The sequence below is a fragment of the Bufo bufo genome, chromosome 3 (assembly GCF_905171765.1).
Source record: "Bufo bufo chromosome 3, aBufBuf1.1, whole genome shotgun sequence".
NCBI classification, from domain to species: domain Eukaryota; kingdom Metazoa; phylum Chordata; class Amphibia; order Anura; family Bufonidae; genus Bufo; species Bufo bufo.
The window spans coordinates 375,388,321-375,409,135 of NC_053391.1; the positions used below are offsets into that span (position 1 = coordinate 375,388,321).

Genomic DNA, 20,815 nt, shown 5'->3' on the forward strand with positions numbered 1-20,815 from the left:
CAATCACTGGATAGAAAGAATCTGATAGGGTAGTAGGATTGGTAGTGCACGGCAGCACTTAAGATAAAAGACTGTTTATCCTACCACTGTTTATCCAAAACATGGACGGGGCCTACATAACCCTATAATTGCCCTATGATAGAGGTGCTGCGCTGGCCCTGATAACCTAACCACAGAGCACCCACCCTGATAAGGGCAACCCCGTCCGGAACCTTTCCCTAAATAAACTGGCCCTAGTTCGCCCTATCTTAATTAATCCCTACATGCATGTTTCACATATAAAAGGCTCATCAGAGGAGATATAAGTTGGGAGTAGCAGGGGAAAGGAAACATAAAAACAGCAGATAGTAAATGCTTTTAAGCGGTGCACAATAAAGGATTCTGATAATGCACCTATATGCTATAAAAATCATTTAACCCAGCCTGTGGTGTGGCTAAGGTTCATGCTGCACTAGTAAGGAAAGAGTGCCCAGGATATGGCGCAATTCAAAAAAGTGAGGGTGGGGTGGCGGCATAAGATGAGTGCCCCACTCCTCCATGAACAGGGGCCTGATGCAACCCGCGGTCTGTGTTTTTTGTTCATTACATTTTTTGTTAATTTCTAATTCCTAAAATAATCAACTACCAACTGTTGTTTAGAAAAAGTCTTTATTTTCTTTCATATCATTAAAATAATAGACAAATTGATGTAAGCAAATGTGAAAAACACAACATAAACACACAGAACAGAACATTTATCATGTCAAAAGACAGGTGATGACAACATCTACTCATAGAATGAAGACCATAAGTTTGGCCACATGCGCTAAACTTAGAAGATGCAATACCAATGTGTGATATTAATAGAATTACAGGTATTTTTATTTTATTTTGTCCTAAAGTTCTTTCTCTGTATCTTCCCCAAAGTATATATTTCTCCTGGGTCCAATTTTGACTAAAAGCAATGTGATCCTCCAAAACTAAGCTTGCATATGGAGTTCGCGCAGTTCTGCCATTTGGGCGTTTTTTGCAAAATTAACTCTATAACTTAGCATTTACTCTTATCTGAGCAAACAAGCGGTTTACACCAAGGTGAGGGAAAGAGAGACAGGGAAGGCAACTCCTAGAATACAAGCTTACAACTCTTCCATTGCAAATAAAAGCAAAGAAGAAGGTCATCTGTCACTAGATGGTGCAGGCTGTCCAGTCAATCACATACTACATCTCAGTTTATAAAGTAGGATTGGAATACACATCTGATTTTTGTCAAAATGATGGAAGTGGTGACCAATCATCTTAATCTACATTCCAAATTATCTAGTGACTGCAATCTTTTTAGTGTCTAGTGACAGAAATGTTTAATTCCTAAATAATCTATACAGCAAATACAAGTGTAAAAAAGATCAACTCAAGCCGATGAATATTTTAAAAAATTTAAAATGGAAACTCTTTTCAAGTAATTGTGAAAGTGTAAATAGTCATGGTTTCGTTTGTCAATAATGATTAAAAAAAAAGGCATAACCTATGTGGAAACACCACTTCAAAATGCAGAAGCATTGTCTGCAGGGTAAGCAGAAGTAGTCACAGAATCAAAATGATGGAGCAAAGTGTGCTATACAGTAATTCCATAGCATAAGCCTTATCATAATAATAATGATTATTAATAATGTCTTTATAATATTACAGTATTGCATTATTATTTAGTATATGTTTGTAATCCCTATTGTAAAAACTCCTGCTATAATCCAAACAGGAATTAAGAAACCACATGATGGTCTATACATTATCAATATCATTATAAATGACAATTTAAGGAACATTTTGTTGTATATCCTTCCTTATTTTTCTTTTAGAAAGATATAACAAATGGCCCATTCCATTTGCTTCACATTCTACCCAAAGGGGAAAATTATTTTATTAGGTTGGTCTTTACATCACAAATAGAAAACAAGTTATATTCCAGATTAGAGTAGATAAGATTTACCTGCTCTGGATCTTGGCTCTGCGGGCTACTCAGTGAGTTGCTCAGCCCTGCTACTCCCATTGCTGGTGATCCTGCTGCAGCCTCTACATGTCCAGCTGTCTGGGTTGCTGTAAAGCCATCCTCACCCTCAGGCAAACTTTTCTCCTGGAGCATTTCCTTTTTAAATAGAGAAAAATTGTGTTATTCTACAGTTTACACACTGCAAGATGAAAGCAGGGATGTAAAACAGGGTTAAAACTGAATAGAGTCCCAACAGGTTTATACCCTAAAATAGAAAAGGCTAATATGAACTTGAACAAAACAGTTATAGTTAACTAAAAAGTGTCAGTGGGCTATAGGCACTGCCTTCAACACCCTCAAGAGCCTTATAATAATTTTATGAGTGGAGCAAAACCAAACCGCTATTAAGACAGTGTAATAAAAGATTCCACATATAAAAACCTTAGCTGATCAATACAAAATATGCTGTTATTTATAAAATCTTCTCAGTTAGGTATATATGTAATATTTTGGGGATGTTTTAGAGAATAACATTTAAATGTAACCCTACAATTGTTATAAGCATTTACTCATTCCATCTATAAAATTTAATTTCACACAAGTGGTATGAGAGTAAGAAAAAATCTCCCATTTGTGCCTTGTTTATGGCTCCACTTTATTTTTCAATTTAGGACCATAATGCAACAGGTCAAATTCATACACTCCCTAGTCTTTCACCTAGGCAAGGAGATATTCCCTCACCACTATTCTTCTGAAAGCAAAGATGAAACACTTATGGGGACTATAAGAAAGTACTTGGAACTTGGTGAACTATTGCCTGGGGAGACAGGGGGCCCACACTGCAATTGAAAGCCTATCGCTCGTTTAACTTTGACTTTGCAGTTAGGCTTGGAGATATCATTCTATAGCAGGGATGGCCAACCTGCGGCTCTCCAGCGGTTGCAAAACTACAACTCCTATCATGCCCAGACTGCCTATAGCTATCAGCATACAGCAGGGCATGGTAAGAGTTATAGTTTTACAACAGCTGGAGAGCTGCAGGTCATCATCAAACATTGAAACTTACTAAATATCTGCATGTGATTACCTATGGCTATAAATTATAATAATTTGACTCTAATAGTAAACTGAATATACACAGGCATATTGTTACTGCTTCAAATATAGCATTCTATAGTATTGACCCTACAGGTAAGAAGCAGACAATTCAAGTTGCCATATTCAAACTTAGTAAATCTGTTAGCCACTGTTATCTTTAATATATTTAATAGCAGCAAATGCAATGAGTTCTTTACTCACAACAGACAGTCCCCATATCATACCTTACACCAAGTTACATAGATATGTTTAGTATCCACAATCTTCTCTAATGAGACGAGAAAGGTAGAGGTGATTGTGTGTGCAAAACATTGACACTGGAGAAGAGATATGCCAAGATGAATGCAAAATCATTGCCTTTTTATGCTGGAGGAAGCATTTAAAGTTCATTCAGAGCATCCATGCTTGCTATCAAGAAATAGATGAATGAAGGCAGAAGCATGAGGAAAACTAGGTTTCTATTGCATAAAAATAGCACTGTTTGCTGTGCTACTGTCCAATAAAGAGTAAATGAATGAAGCATTCCTTATTCCTACTTCATCATTCTACTCATCTGCTGTCATCAGTACCTCTCTCGGGGAAGAGGGTTGTGGAAGGACAACCAAAACTATGGACAAAACCCAAAGATACAGAATAAAACTGCAATGGAAGAAAAGGAAATATTTATTGGGAATGAACTTGGTGTAAAATTTTTCTTCATATTCTTTCCAACTAATGAGTACAGAAAGGGAATGTTTTAAAAAGTTAAGCAAATTGTTGTTTTGGAAAGCTATGTTATCTAATGGCATGCCATTCTATCTGATATGCATAGTAATAAATATCCATATACAATGCAATCATACATTAGCAAAAAAGCAACCACAAAACAAGCCAGCACCTATAGTATAACTCAGGGATAAGCAACCTTCAGCACTCCTGCTATTATAAAATTTAAAACTACAACTTCCAGCATGGACACTTAATCTTGTAACTCCCATAGAAGTGAAAAGAAGATTCTGGGAGTTGTAGTTTCAGAACAGCTGGAGTGCTGGAGGTTGCTGATCCCTCGTATAAACTTAAAACCACTTAAGTGTTCAACTAAATAAGTATAGTGTAGGTTGAATAGTTGTGTTTTTATTTTTTTAGCTCTAACTATATATATATATATATATATGCATATATACTATAGATGAGAGACTTTAAAAAACCTTGGCTGATTTGTCTCAGTCAAGTACGAGTTGATTTTATCAGAATTAAAAGTGCTTTAAATGCCTTGAAAATCTCTCTTGAAAAACACATTCTATCTATCTGAATCAGAATTTTATCTACAATTCAAACTACATTTCGATTGTAAAAAATCGACTCGCTCATGTCTAATGCATGTGTGTGTATGTATGTATGTATATATATATATATATATATCTATATATATATATATAGATATATATATATATATATATGTAGCTAGGGTTAAAAGAGCTCCCCTCTGCTCATATTAGAGCCAATCATGGCAATTACATGGTATATTGATTCAAACTTTCTCACTCTTGGGATAGTATACACTGTGCAGTAAATAGTGAATAATATAGTCAAGTTATCAAATGCAAAGTGAATTAGATTCCATGCAGATGCAAATGTCATTTTAGCAAGAAAGGGTTAATAGGGAGATCGATGTGTTCTAATTGTAGATCAAAGCAGCAAACAAGTTCACGTCAATGGCAGATGCACTTTAAGGTCTTGAAGCAAAGAGCCTTATTAAATGGTTACGTTTACACAAGTGAATGGGATGACTCTTTAATCTTCATTTTATTTACATATTTTCACAAAGCACTCGAGCCAATGGCCTGTAGTGTTAGAAAACAAGGATTGTGTGTGCTGCCAATCTAACATGCAAAGGGTATTACCAAGCTCGACATGTGGAGTATTTCTTCTTTTTATGAGACAGCTCCAGATTTTTTTTTCCCCTAGAACTTTTTCCTAGCTGGATTTTAGTCAAGACAGCCATAATTAAATTTTCTTGTAATGAAAGAAAACTGGTTAGGAGTTTTATTTTTTTTTCAAACCAGTTTACACTTTGTCTGGCATGTCAAATGCCTACAGAATGTGTGCTTTAAAATATAATTGAAATGCTAAGGAGAAAATAATCACTACAATAAATGAATTGGTGCCGGTTACCAGATCAGTTGTGATCATGACTAGGGATGAGCGAATCGACTTCGGATGAAACATCCAAAGTCGATTTGCATAAAACTTTGTTCTAATATTGTACGGAGCAGGAGCTCCATACATTATTAGAATGTATTGGCTCAGATGAGCCAAAGTTATTGCTTTGCGAAGTCTCGTGAGACTTTGCACAATAATTTCATAACTTAATTTGTACTGCAAAAAAACATTTCCCAAACTCGGGTTCGGTTCCAAGTGGTACCTTGGAACCGAACCCGAGTTTGGGAAATGTTTTTTTACAGTGCAAATTATCAACTACAATAGGCCTGCTTTGCATATATCAGTTTTGCCTGCCCTATATTAGGTCAGGAGCCAGACATAACTGATATATATCTACTACATATAAGTGAACAGATAGGGCATCACAGCATGTAGCATTTTTCTGTCCAGCACTATCTGACATCCAGTATCACACTGATGAACCGGATATATGAGAACAAAACCATAGAAAGCTAAAATGGTATCAGTTCTAGCTTCAGTTCCACTCCAGCAAATTCTGCTTCACATCAGAGGGGATCTGAATCGGGTTGCCAAATATACACAAAGAGGCCTATACCAGTGTTGACATAATGTCTGCTAATTTCCAAATACAGTAGAATATTAGAAATATCATTCTGACATATCTATCTGTATACCTCTGTAGTAACTAGAGGATAGAATTATATGGCTGTGTGTATGTATGTGAGTGTGAGATTAATTGGGATCTCTACTCAGATTGGTCAGAGACTGGGAAACACAATACAGATGAGGCATTATAGCTTCACAGTAGATTCTGAACCTCATGAGGCCGAGATTGTGCTGGGGGAATATCTATATTAAAATTCTCTTTAAATATCTATTTGTGGTGATTTAGGGGCAGAATTAATAGGGAAAGGTCTATTTAGAATTTTAACAAGTCTTTATAGATAACTTAGCTTGGAGATATTCTTCATTTAAATCTGGCAGCTGCATAGCTCAGTTAGGCTTGCAGATTCTTTACATAATCCATATAATTGGAGCAACATGGAGTTTGTTCCACAATGCAATAGTTTCCTAGGTGAACAGTCTGTTTCAGCAGGAAAAGGTCTATTTCATATTGTAATAACAGTAACTTAATGATAGAGGAAACAACCTCCTGCCACTATTTGAATGCGCTATCACAGAAGCTATACTGAGAGACCCTTCTCTTAAATAATTTTTAGAGAAATTAGATATTTTATGAACCCATTTTTATTTTAGCCGTCACCATATAATGATTATCTTAGCAACTCATTGTTCTTCCTGAATTGAATATAATATTTTATACGTTACATACTTTTATACTTTTAAGTTCTGCAATCAGTATTTTATAAAAATGTATTTTTTTTTGTCATCTGGATTTTTTCCAATATTTCCAATGTAATTCCTGTTAAAAATTGAATCTTCAACTTCTCCATAGCATAGACAAGTAGGTAGAAGCAGAAGTTTTATATACTACAGTATATAACAAAATCACTGAAATTTTATATATAACATTTAATATTGCAGCAAAAATATATTAAAATTTACACCATAATGAAGTTTAGTCTAAACCCAAGGCATGACTTGTGGCACAATTTTGCTGCAATTTAACAAATACCATTACTGTGGTGTGCCATTATTCATTGCTAATGGCCAAATGTTCAACTAATGACAAATATTGTATCTTACCCTGTCCTTAAGCAGCATAAGCATGTTTTATGCATATGCACATTAGTTAAACAATAGTAGAGTTGGAGCCTTCAACAGTCATTTACAAATTGGTTTTCATGGTGCTCTTTTTAAAGTGCAGGTGTGTCAATCAAAATGACTGATCCACTTACACAGCCATTTGCTGAAGCAGCAATATCAACACGGCCTGTTATAGGCCCACAAGGACTGGAGGAAATGGCCCTCTAATGGTAGCCTAGAAACTTTGAGAAAACAAGTTTGACTTTTATTTGATAGAGGTTATTCACAATTGCTGCTATTTACTATTACACCACATAAAATTGTAGCTTAATGCCCTGAATGATATTACCAGTGGGCCATTTTGATTCCATTCAAAGATCTTGATTGGCTAATGTACATGCCTACCTGTATACCCTAAAATAAACAGGGAAGATATTACATTGTAGCATGATGCTGCCATAATGCAAGATCCTGATACTGTCTGCAACATAAAACATACAATAGCTGAATTTATAGATGTATACCCTAGATGGATGGGTGGCTCGATAGATAGATAGATAGATAGATAGATAGATAGATAGATAGATAGATAGATAGATAGATAGATAGATAGATAGATTTTATAGAGAGAGATATATATGGATTCATAGATTATTGAAGAGTCTTCCTTTTTGTTGATAAAATTAGGGTAAAATCTATATGTTCAGGTATCACTTTGCAGCTAAACAAATGTATATTAAACCTTAATGCTAAATGGATAATGTCTATTACATCTACAAGCCATAAAAACCATGTTCAAAATATGATAAATATGGTGTAGAATTACGCAGACAGTGAAATCAGCATTCAAGTTCTCTAGATTTTCCCAATTTTATAAATGGCAACTTTAACAATAATTCTTAAAAAAAAAAAGTTAAATACATGTCCTATTGAAGATATAATACATTAGCATTTTCATGGAGCTTGTGCTTAATCTTTTACAATCAGGTTAGGATTTTAAGGTACAAATATATGAACATCAAGATAAACTAAGTAACCACCATGAATAATATTGCAATGGTTGAGCTGGTAGGCTTTGGCCTCAAAGAAATGTAATAAACTCTCCGTCTAGTGTTTGTTTTCTCCCCAACATAGTTATATTTATCAAAATCTGCTATCTACAGATTTGTTTTGGATTACATATTTTTATTGTGGCAATTTTTTCACAGCACTATTTGAAACAATATTGTGTATATCCCAATAATAAAAAAGCACAAAAAATTGAATCCAAAAGTTATTTGTTGCATTTGCTTTCCTGAACTATTGAAATGTCCCTGGAACCGTAGGTAGACATTGAAAAATATAGTGTTTATATTATTTTCTAATTGTACATTAAAGCACCAACCAAGTCCATTATACAGACTTTAAAGGCTTTAATAAATTAAGTAATTAACATTTAGATATCAAGAATATGTGCGTTTTACACAGTGTATAATAGCAATTTTATCTTCTGTCTGGTGTATGGTTCCTGTATAGACAATTCATGGCATATTTTTTCATCCATAATATATTTCTTTGAATATGTAAAGCCATGCTTCATTATAATATAATATCCTGATATATCTGAAAATCTATCTATCTATCAGACAGCAAACAAATAAAGTAGCAGCACACCACTGAATGCACTAAGACTGAGTGAACAGGTGAATGTGTGAACAGGGTCAAATACATGACGCCAATACTTACTGATAAGCAGTGAAGAAGCTCTTAGCGCATATTATTGATCAAAAATATGTCGGGCCCACCTACCAGACGACAAGGTAGCTTCTTATCAGGTGGGACCTACTCTAACACGGAGGGTCCAGCTCCATTGTTACTCTGATTAAAAACACCAAGGGGTGGGGGATGGGCGGGGAGTGCTAAGTTCCAAAGAGGATGCCTAGTCCTCTATAATATACATATAACCAAAAAACAGAACAGCACCTCCAGAGACAAATCGCAGGTGCAAGCTACCCGGCAATAATACAGCAAACAAATAAAGTAGCAGCACACCACTGAATGCACAATATTGTGTATATCACAATAATAAAAAAGCACAAAAAAATTAATCCAAAAGTTATTTGTTGCATTTGCTTTCCTGAACTATTGAAATGTCCCTGGCAACGTAGGTAGACATTGAAAAATATAGTGTAAAAACACCATTGTTTTAATATTGGGTTAAACTGAAAACTGTTATTTTCTAATTGTACATTAAATCACCAACCAAGTCCATTATACAGACTTTAAAGGCTTTAATAAATTAAATAATTAACATTTATATATTAAGAATATGTGCGTTTTACACAGTGTATAATAGCAATTTTATCTTCTGTCTGGTGTATGGTTCTTGTATAGACAATTCATGGCATATTTTGTTCATCCATAAACAAGGTTAATATATTTCTTTGAATATGTAAAGCCATGCTTCATTATAATATAATATCCTGATATATCTGAAAATCTATCTATCTATCTATCTATCTATCTATCTTTCAGACATATATTTGTGTATAGTATCCACTAAAGGAAATTCGCAATATAGTTTAACTCATCCACTGCCTGGTGTAATAATAATTATATTTTACTGCCTTTAACAATTGATCTAGACACATGGTTATTCTTGAGTATCTGCTATGGATACCATATACACTTCATCTAGATTTTAAACAAGTGCTCAAATTGTCTTCTTTAGGGAGATCAATGATCATAAAGAACAATCAGCCACAGAAACACTCAGTTGTATTTATTTGTATGAGTAAGGTAGTGCTACTAAGGGAAAGAAGTTCATGAGTGTGATAAATAGAGGGCAATCACGAGTGTCATTCAATAACCTTCTGTAACATAAGATAACACTGAGTTATCAGTGTTATATGTATCCCATTATACAGAACACCACTCCAATATTTTGTCTTAAAAAAGAACCCATATATATCTGTGGATGTGGATGTCACATATATGCCCCTATAATAATATACTTTCTATTTACATGGAAACACAACATACAAATACTTAGATATGAATATACAATATATACATTACCTACAATACTTATATAGTAAAGCTAGAAATATGCATTTTTCCATGTGATAAAATCTAACCAGAAACGTGGGATCACATATCCGTGTAAGTGTGCAAAGACTAGGATTAAAGGAGACTTCTCTAAAATTTAGACAGAGACTGGAAAAAAAGACAATAAAGATAAGGCATGACAGCAGGTCTGTAGGACCTGTTGCTCATCAACCTGGACTTTTACTAGAGAAAAGCAGTTTTCATTCTTAACCAGGCAGGAATGAGAGATGTGTGTGTCGCATAGTGCAGCCAGCAGTCAGCAAAAGTCATTGCTAGAGATTCAATGTCATGCGGTTTTATAGGTGACTTGTATCACCTCCTTTGGGTTAAACATTTTTTCCTATTGCTTGACAGCAAAACATATTTTATCTAGAAGTAGCAGAGAGTCTGTCTGACAACCGCAGGGTGTAAAACAGGGTGTTTTTTTCCTATTTTGCAGAATTCCCAAGAATGGAGTAAGTTGATGTCATGAACTGTGCGCCGCGATCACAATACCTACAGTCCATCTATATAATGAGAAATAAGAAGATAGGAAGCAGTGATATATTTGGTGAACTGTGTCAAGTTCATGTTTTTTGCAATTATATTTAAAGCAAATAATTATTTGTAATTATTTGAATGTCTATAAAAAAAATTACAAAATGTACTTAAACCTCTGATGTCAAGTATATAGAAAATATATAAGAAATTAAAGAGAGATTTCTCATAACAGTCATTCATTTGCATGAATCTTTGACTGTTAAACTTTCCTATCTATAAATAGAATTTATTAAGAAATTGAATGTTTTGGTTTGATATCATATGATATTTAAAAAAAAAAGTTTTTAGCTTAAAAGTAAAATGCAGAAGTCAAACATAAATCTATAATATAATGCTCCATAAATCACGTCTAGGTCTAGCACATTGTGTATAAGGAACATTTGAATTAAGTGTGAGTTAAAATTGATAACGGTAGATATGTTTTTTTTATCAAATGTTTCAGTGCTATCATATTATTCATTTACTATAATGTTCTGAGAAGTAAATTTTTTCTATATTATTTGTAAATATTTGACTGTAATAATAAGAATGGATAGACCGTAGGAAAAGATCATAGACATAAAACAGCTATAGATAATATATTGATAGAAGTATAGATAGATAGATAGATAGATAGATAGATAGATAGATAGATAGATATGAGATAGATAGATATTTAAGAGATGTATGTTAAAACTTTTTCAAACTTGAAAATGCATTTAGATATAACATAGAATATTTTCATAGACTCTTTTCTATCTACAACCGCTAACTCAAGGTTGATGGCACATATTAAATGATCCATTGTTACAAGAGAAAAATTCACAAACCAACAAATTGCACACATGTTAGATAAAACAAAAATTTGAAATATGTTTTATGAATATACTGCTGTTATTCTCAGTTACAAATATAACTGAAATCACAGGTTTGAAAGAGACAATAGCAGACATGCAATATTCCTATTAGATGGCTTTTATTCTGACCCTAAAAGCCTAAAAAAAAACATAGAATATAAAGTAAGTAATGTCTTTTAAGTTACCCTTTATCTAAAATATATTATTTGAAATACCTGTAGGCCCCTGCCTAATGGAAAATCTGCTAGTAGTTCTGGAGCGGCGACTTCCACAATTACCAGGCCCAAAAAGCAGCCATAGGACAAAGGTTTTGTAGTGAAAGGATGTGGCAGTCTAAGGAGGAGGAGAAGGGGGCTGGGGATTGCAAGGCAAAGCTTGGAGTCTGTTGTACCTGCAGAAGGTAGCATACAGATCTTTTAAGGCAGTGTTTACTCTGCTGTGATGGTCCTCAGAAACCGTTATCATGCCAGTGACTCTTAAAGACTTTAAAGTTCAGATTGCTCGTCAGCTAACTCTAGATTTCAATTCCAATGGTGCTTAATGCTGTACAGGAGATTACAGAGAATGTTCTATTTGATTTTCCTGACTTCAGACAAGTTAAAATATACATTATTATGCACACTTATCTCACAATGCAGTGATGAACGATATGCAGCTGTATATACCCTTCTTATCTCCCTGATACATTCACATACAGTATTCATAGGCAAAAGCAGAAGAGACGAAAGTAAAGAGTTGATGCACACTTACACTGGTTTTACAATGTCCAAAGCCTGACACTTCACTTATATGTCAATTGCATCCAGATAAGGAGAAGCAGCATGTCCTGAGACAAATAGTTGAGAGTACAAGATCTCGATCCCTGTCTTGGTGCAGGAGAGAAAGTGGGCCAGAGGCAGGATGGTTCTGAGTAGGACCGAGAATAATGCGGAAGCTATAAGCTGAGAGATGAGGGTTATGACAGGAGGTTTAGAAACAGCTGGTGGTACCGGCCAAAGGGTCCCTGTCCAGTGGAAGCATCCTGATCACTGATCACACACAGCAGAGAGGAGACATTCCCAGATCCCACAGAAACTTTTCCTTGATCTTCTGTAAAAAAATGTTTCTCAGAGATAGAATTTTTGGCCTTCTTTCTCCCTCCCCTTTGAGTCTCCCCCCTCCTGCTGACGTTGCTGCTGTCAATCAGTCCCAGTAGAACTCTGCTCCAGCAATATTACACACTCAAAACTTAACTATTTTAGTCCTTCGTATATTACTATGCTACTGCTTTATGAAAGCAGCTCATAACCTAATTCCATTGACCATTTCAATTCATAACTTACACCTATCCTTCTAAATTCCCTTGTGCTAGGGAAATAAAACAGTGCATACTACATGAACAGCTTGTCCCAGAATTATGCGTAATCTGCACAGACCCGTTGCTCTTATATGCAGAATGAAATCAGTCAATTAATTAATTAGTTAATAAATTAATGTAATAAATCTTACTTACGGCCGCATTAGGTGAAAATGAAATGCACTGGGTATGAGCCTTTCTACCTAAAAAAAATTACTTTTTCTACATAAAAAACGAACTTCGCGGCTGTAGCTGACTGTCACCCCTTCCAATGGACAAGTGAGTATTAGATGTTATAGCATACTGCATTATGGTACATGTCTGCACTCCATCTACCTACCAAACTACCTATCTAAATATACACATACATAAGCTAGAATATATATATATATATATATATATATATATATATATATACAGTATATAGATATATTTTTGCCCTTGTTATAATAGCAAAACAAAAAAAATTGCATAAAAGCAGACAAATATTAGAACCATACCATTGCACAATATAGGAATAATTATTTTAAATAAAATTATACAAATAATACAATAAGAATCGTTTGTAGGAAGGCCTCAGTTTCGGCATAGTCTCTCCTTCAGTTGGCGGACAAACAAAGACATGCTGCTCATATGTGCGATCTTGCATGGAATATCATTATTCAATGTCTCTTCCAAAAATAGTAATAATCTACACACTTTAATATAGTTAGAATATTATATTTTACTAGTGTATAGTAATCTACACACGTAGATTATTTTACACATGTGCATTATTTTACCCACGTACATGAATTCATCTAAGTAAATCTCGGCCATTACAAGCAGAACCATAAATAATGAGACGTTGAATTTGCATGCATTTTTGTGAAACAGACAACATAGCACATAATGAATGCATGTCATGGATATGGATTTCAATACATTTCTATCATATGTACACAATCATTATCAGGAATTAAGATTGCCCTTAAATATTGCCTGTAAAATGATGTGACTGTGATTAATGAATATTCAGCATCCAGTATTCAGTCTTGAATAGGATGAAGGCAAATGATGAATTTTTAATTTAAGGTCAGGAAGGTTGCTGCCCAGAGTTGGAAATATGTTTTTTTTTTTATTTATGAAATATGAACAATGGCATAGCTTCAGCAAACTGTTGGCTATATATCACTAAACAAAGCAAACTATTCATTTAGTGCCAGCAGCTATTAAAGAGCCGAGCATCGAGACAGTAATAAATACATATTTTGGAAAGGCTGTACAATGTCAAACTAATGCACATTTCTTCACTTCTACGGACCTGCTTCAAGGTATAGTGTGCTGCTTGTATTCAGCAGAAATTGTGACAAACACACAGCTGCGTCCAGCAACATTCAGGACCACATACAAATGCACTGCTGGTACATGCTTTTTTCTCTCCTTCCATAACTTTCTCTTGACTGCGATTGGAATAAATGGACTGTATCTAAGTCAATGCATGTTTGTGAAATATTTTAGGTCTGGTCTTTTGACAAAATGCTCCTATTACTACTTACTTGCTTAAAAAGTATTTCAGCTGTCATGTCATAATTACCCCTCAACATTTTACGTGTTACTATTTATCGGCAGTTAGGGATACAGAAAGCCAGAGCAGACAAATAAAATAGAGAAGAACAGCTACATATATGGAATATAGAACTGTCACTGCGGAATGTTTTCACGAAGGCCTATATAAATAAATAGATAGAAAGATAGACGATAGATAGATAAATAGATAGATAGATAGATAGATATAGATAAAAAGTCAATACTGTACTTTATACATAAATAAATACAATAAATAGGTACATTGATAATGATAATAAATAGATTGAGAGAGAGAGAGAGAATAGTTATAAGATAGATATTAGATAGAAAATACATAGAAAGATATTTCTAAGGTATATAGATAGATAGATAAATAGAATAGATAGACATAAATATATAGAAATAGATAATCTGTCATAAATGTATGTGCCGCTTCTTACATTTATATAGATTCTCAGGATTTCCTTATAGAAAAGAAGTCAAGCAAATTAATGTTCTGAATAGTTTATTGCACTTTGCATAGTATATAAAATAAATATATTATGATTAATTACAGTCAGTCTAACAAAAAGTAAAATAGATTGGATAATTCTGGATAAACATTTAATCTGGTTTGACATCAACTTGATTATTAGAAGATATAACAATATCTATAGCTATATTCCTTAGAAATATGTGGAATTATTATTATAGTTGACCCTACATCATCTACTACTACGTCTACAGTGCTCACACATTTTATACTGTTAAAGATTTAGCGTTTAACATTGTGGAGTGATCGTTCCATTAATAGTGACAAATAGGAATATGTATTAGCAGATATGGTAAAATAAATGCAATGCATCTTATGTTCCTTCACTCTACCATCATTGAAAATGTATTCACAAACATACTCTTACCAGTTAGATGAATGTTGATCCTCTCAATGAGATGCACAAAGACCTTTATTTTTTCACAACGGCAACCAATTCTCCAGCATACCGATAGTATAAGAAAGACAATGCTATAAAACTACTGGTTCTTTATGGGCAAGATTTTATCAGATTTTCTTGAAAGTAAATTTAAACCAAACTCACTCCCACAGTCACGTGGTCCAGAAATTGGGAACAGAAGCAGGATAAAGTATACCAAGGGTCAACCTTTTAATGAACCATTTTCCCACTCTCAAAAAAAATGGTCGTAGGAGAGATACAGAGATATTTTCCTAAAAGCATGAAGACATTTCCTCGGCCTGGTAAGGACCACATATGATGTAACTAATAGTTGTAGATTTATGTGTAATGAATACACATGATTCATTTGGTAGAAAGAGCACAATAAGCACTCGTAGCCAAAGGTTTACTTGTCCATATTCAGCATGTAGAGGGCAATGCACACCCATGTTGTAGAGCCATAAGGAATTTGATTCAATTAAGTAAATTACCTTCACAAGAGTACAGTCATCTACCTTGCAGGAGCCACCCCCTGTTGCTTGCCTTCAAGTTATAAGCATACTAATCATGCTCATAATCTTTAAATGTCTTGTCATGTTATAACTTGAAGATGGTTTCTATGATAATTCTTAATCATTCTATGAAGTAGACATATTAATAAATAAGCAGCTCCTCAAAATCAAATGTCATGTTTATTTCGGGGAGGTGTTGCAGATCCATTAGACAAAGATCAAACATGGACATCCGTGAGAGCGATTGATTTAGTTCAGCTGCGGTTTGTGCCTTTTTTTTATTTTTTATTTTCCACTTTATGTTGGTTTTTGGCATCGAGCTTCCCATCCATAGCCGACCTATATTCACTCTTAGCAGGCAAATAATGCATGGAAGTGGAAAACGTCATATCTTAGAGACCAATAAAGCAGTATCACTTCCAGACCTTCCTCCTATAACATTGAAATGTCTATATTTCACTGCAAAATACTTCATTTGTTACCGACGCCTTTGTATAAACAGCATGTATCAGTGTCATCATTAATATTTTTGCTTGAACGAAAGCATGATAATATGGAGCTAAAGTGCGAGTAGCTAATATAAATAAATTGGTGGCATTGTGACTATTTTTGCATATTGGAAAAGATTACCTTGGTCATATTTATATGGCTTATTATACCTAACAACTTTTTCTGAGTTGGCATTGTAAATTTCTATTTACTGCAAATTCCATTATGCAGTATATGATATTCATGGTGTCAAAAAAATAAGGAAGAAGTAGAAATTCTATTCTTCTTCCGTCAGGCTTTCCTTCCAACATCTCTTAATAGCAGTCTTTACACATGCTGCAAGGTGTGATCTGACTCAGAGAATCTAGGTGGTAGCTGGAGACCTTTGTCAAGTCTCCACTGCTGATATCTCTCCCCTGACAGACAGTGATCTCTGTGAATGGATCCTTGCACTTCTCACTTCAAAGCAATTACAGCATTCTGCAAGCCAATTTCTTGTCAGCAGTGAGATACAAGAAAACTCACCACAAATAGACGACTGCAATATCTAGATAAGTAAAATCCAGTATAAATGGATGCATTGTTTGTACTTTATGCCTTCAATATATTTATTCATTTATTGATCATTTTATAATGCTAACATATTCCACAACAGTTTATAGAGATTGTCAACATTTATATCTTTAAAATCATACTATCACATAACATATTTTGTTGCAAATTCTGTCATTGATTCAATCCAATCATTATATTAAATATATTACATTTTGTACATGGTTTGTCCTATGTAGATCTCCTGAACTCTAAACACATTCACTAATAGTGAAACACCTTTATTGAATGATATGTTGAGATATTGTTGAATACTGTGCACGTGTTTTGTGGTGTATGGTTACTGAAGAGGGTCCAAGTGGAAAAAAAGCAACATAGTTGTGTTAAACCAATGACTATACAACATGGTGAGAACTGCTCATTTCTTGACATTCCATCTACACACCTAGTAATCTGTGTGATGTAAAGATAATGGTCATCATGAAGCCTCAGTGTCTACACCCTTAAATAAGAACTACTAAAGGATTGGCAATTTATGACCATGGGATTTACCTTATCTGAAATGTAGGTCAGGTTAAAAGACATGCTTTTAGTATAAATTCAAGAATTTTGGACCAGATTTTGAAAGAAAGATAAAGACTATAATTTATAGATTATGTAAAGGTTTTGAAGGAGAATTGGCTTCATTGTGTGACCCAATGTGGTTTTAATTTCACTAGAAACATGTGAGCATTTAAAACTTTGCGCACACACAAGCAAGCACGTATATATATATAAATATATATATATATATGCATATTTGTATATTTTATAAAGCTTCAGTACCTTGGGATACCTATATAGGTTTCAATCTATCTCTTCTATCTATCTATCTCATATCTATCTACTTATTAATCTCATATCTATCTATTATCTATCATCTATCTATCTATCTATCTATCTCTCTATCTATCTATCTATCTATCTATCTATCTATCTATCTATCTATCTTATGTCTGTCTTCCAACAGTTGATCTATACATCAATTTGAACATACACACTAGTCAAATAACCCCATACTAATAATAATTAATCATTTTCACTCCATGCCACCAGTCACCCAATAGCTGCGGGTCAGTGGCAGGGAGCAGAATGTTACTAGTGAGCAACTGCAGAGCAGCATCAGAAAACCTTTTAAAAAAGCCTGGATTGATGAGAGGTGTACATATTTGACTCTGTACTCATCCACACAGCATTGTTTTGTTAGTATGGCGTTCGACTACTGAAAACTGGTCCAAATAAATGCACTGTGGCAGCAACAGAAATTAATATACTTTCATTGATTTGTTGATCATGATTAGAGATGAGGGAATTTTAAAAAAATTAGATTCGGACGATTCGCCGAATTTTTTTAAAAGATTCGGTTTGACCTAATTAATTTGCGGCGAATCGCATTAAAAAAAGCTATTTCCTGGCTGCAGGGAGCCTTTATAGTGCCTTGTATTAACATGCATAGGGAGTCTGCTCTGGTAGTGAAATAATACTGTGAGTCAGTATGACATGCAGAGAGATGACAGGCGTCGCATTTAGTATCACTGCATACTTCACTTATTTGGGCAGTCACGGGGCCAAAACTGACCAAAGAACTCAAGTATGAACTCAGCCTTACAGATCGATGTTAGCGCCAAGAAGAATTGCACTCCTTTTACACCATCGTCAGCTGATTACACATAGATGTCTACAGAACCTGTTCTATTAAACACTTAAACAAGTAGAGCCCCCCCGACAGAGTGGAGAGGGTGTCAGCGGTAAGTTTGTGTTGACGTCACTGATTATTTTTCCCTTCCTCTAATTCGTCAGAACAATAACCTCCAAAAAATGGATTCTGTCTGTTGAGCATCCACCTTAACTCAGTCAGCATTTGGTCAGTAATCCATCAGTATTGCTAATGCCAAAAAAAAACAGGAGTGGCTCCAAAACAGAGAGGACCGAGTGAACCATTCAAGAAACGCTGGGTTGCTGGTCAAGACACTACTGCTAGCTGACACTGGGAGCTCAGGCCTCTCGAAGTGACCCTGCTGCCATGGCCCCTTACTCTGCTGTGACCTCTGCCTGTGCCAAAAACACTTAGGCCTCTGCCACTCCCCTGTGCAGGGCCTGGCACTTCTCTGTCTGACATACTGTTAGATCAAATGAATGAATAAAAAGGAAATTTAACCCCCCCCTAAACAAAATATTGGTTCTCTCTGTAATTTTCTCGCTTCACCACACAACGACTAATAAGCCCTCCCTCCCCCACTAATACACACAAAAAAGAGCTTTAGAACATATAACTGCACCGCTGAACGGAAAATAGGCACTTATTTTTTTCCACTTATACACGCCACAGAAGGCTTTAGAACATATAACTGCACCACTGAACGGCAAATATATTAAACTTTTGCCACTAATACACAGCAAAAAGGGCTTTAGAACATATAACTGCACCCCTGAACGGCAAATAGGCCCTTATTTTATTCCACTTATACATGCCACAGAAGGCTTTAGGACATATAACTACACCGCTGAAGGCAAATATATTTTACTTTTGCCACTAATACAAGGCAAAAAGGGCTGTAGAACATATAACTGCACCGCTGAATGCCAAATATATTTTTCTTTTGCCACTATTACACGACAAAAAGGTCTTTAGAACATATAACTGAACCACTGAACATCAAATATGTTTTTCTTTTGCCACTAATACACGCAACAAAAGGCTTTAGAACATAAAACTGCACGGCTGACGGCAAATATATTTTTCTTTTGCCACTATTACACGACAAAAAGGGCTTTAGAACATATAACTGCACCGCTGAACGGCAAATATATTTTTGTTTTGCCATTAATACACGCCACAAAAGACTTTAGAACATATAACTGCACTGCTGAATGGCAAATATATTTTTCTTTTTCCACTAATACATGCCACAAAAGGCTTAAGAACATATAACTGCACCGCTGAACGGCAAATAGGCCCTTTTTTCCCACTAATACACGCCACAGAAGGCTTTAGAACATATAACTGCACCGCTGAATGGAAAATATATTTTTCTTTTGCCACTAATACACAACAAAAAGTGCTGTAATTTTAGCACTTCACCACACAACGGCTAATAAGCCCTTTTTTCCCACTAATAGAAGCCAAAAAATGCTTTAGAACATATAACTGCACCGCATAAGGGAAAATAAGATGTAGAAATATTTCCTTGTAATAAATCCTGTTAATGACTGTAACACCCCAATAACAAGAATGGTTTGCTGGAATTACAGAGCTGTATAAGGGCAATTTGGATCTCCAGTCAGTGCAGCAAGGTGTAATAGAATTGTTCCCATTACCCAGGCTGTAACCTCCCCTACTGAACCCTGTTCAACATAAATGCTATGGAATGATTCCTCCCTATCCTTTCCCAACACCTTGAATAATTTTTCCCTGCACTTGTAAATAGTTTTTTTCTAGCATAATGACGTTTTTTTTCTAGCACTGTCCCTAGCGCCTGCTGACGTCTCTGCCTGCACTCAGTACACTGGAAAATGGCAGAATCCAAGATGGCTGAGGCCATTTATAGGGCTGTGACATCACAGGGCTGGCTGGCTGCTTATTGGCTGCATGCATAGCATTATGGGTGATCCCGCCTTCCCAGAGTTCCTTGCTCCATGTCAGATTCGGTGCAAATCTAATTTTTCCTGAAATTCGGATCGAATTACACTTCATCAGATTCAATTCGCTCATCTCTAAACATGATCAGTTGTTTTTTGTAAAAACATACTTGTATAACCCTTAGTTTTTTTTATAACAATATGAAACATGGCAAATTCCTTCTATTTTATGTAAATTTGTATATTGATATATTAATAGCATCATCATTACTATTATTAGTATAGCAAGAGCCCATACAGACCAGCATGGCAAACTATTAATGGGAAACATGGATAAATGGAATGGAATTGCTGGGCTTTACTTGCTTTACGGGCTTTAATTTATAGTATCACTCACGGGTCTTAATAAATGT

The 20,815-nt window shown here is 34.9% G+C and overlaps 1 protein-coding gene across 4 annotated transcripts in view; it reads right to left on the reverse strand.

The window, feature by feature from the left end:
• TBX4 (T-box transcription factor 4) overlaps positions 1-15,816 on the reverse strand; it is a 200,714-nt gene extending 184,898 nt beyond the window's left edge. For 2 of the 4 annotated variants that reach the window (XM_040424681.1, XM_040424678.1), the window contains exons 1-2: positions 12,145-12,466; positions 1,964-2,119 (exon numbers count right to left, since the gene is read on the reverse strand). In XM_040424681.1, the coding sequence (XP_040280615.1) occupies positions 1,964-2,116 (153 nt within the window). In that variant the 5' untranslated portion in view covers positions 2,117-2,119; positions 12,145-12,466. Of the gene's footprint in view, positions 1-1,963; positions 2,120-12,144; positions 12,467-15,198; positions 15,312-15,722 lie in introns of those variants that run through there. The other 2 variants (XM_040424679.1, XM_040424680.1) reach the window with 2 other exon arrangements.
• Between the last annotated feature and the right edge of the window lie 4,999 nt (positions 15,817-20,815).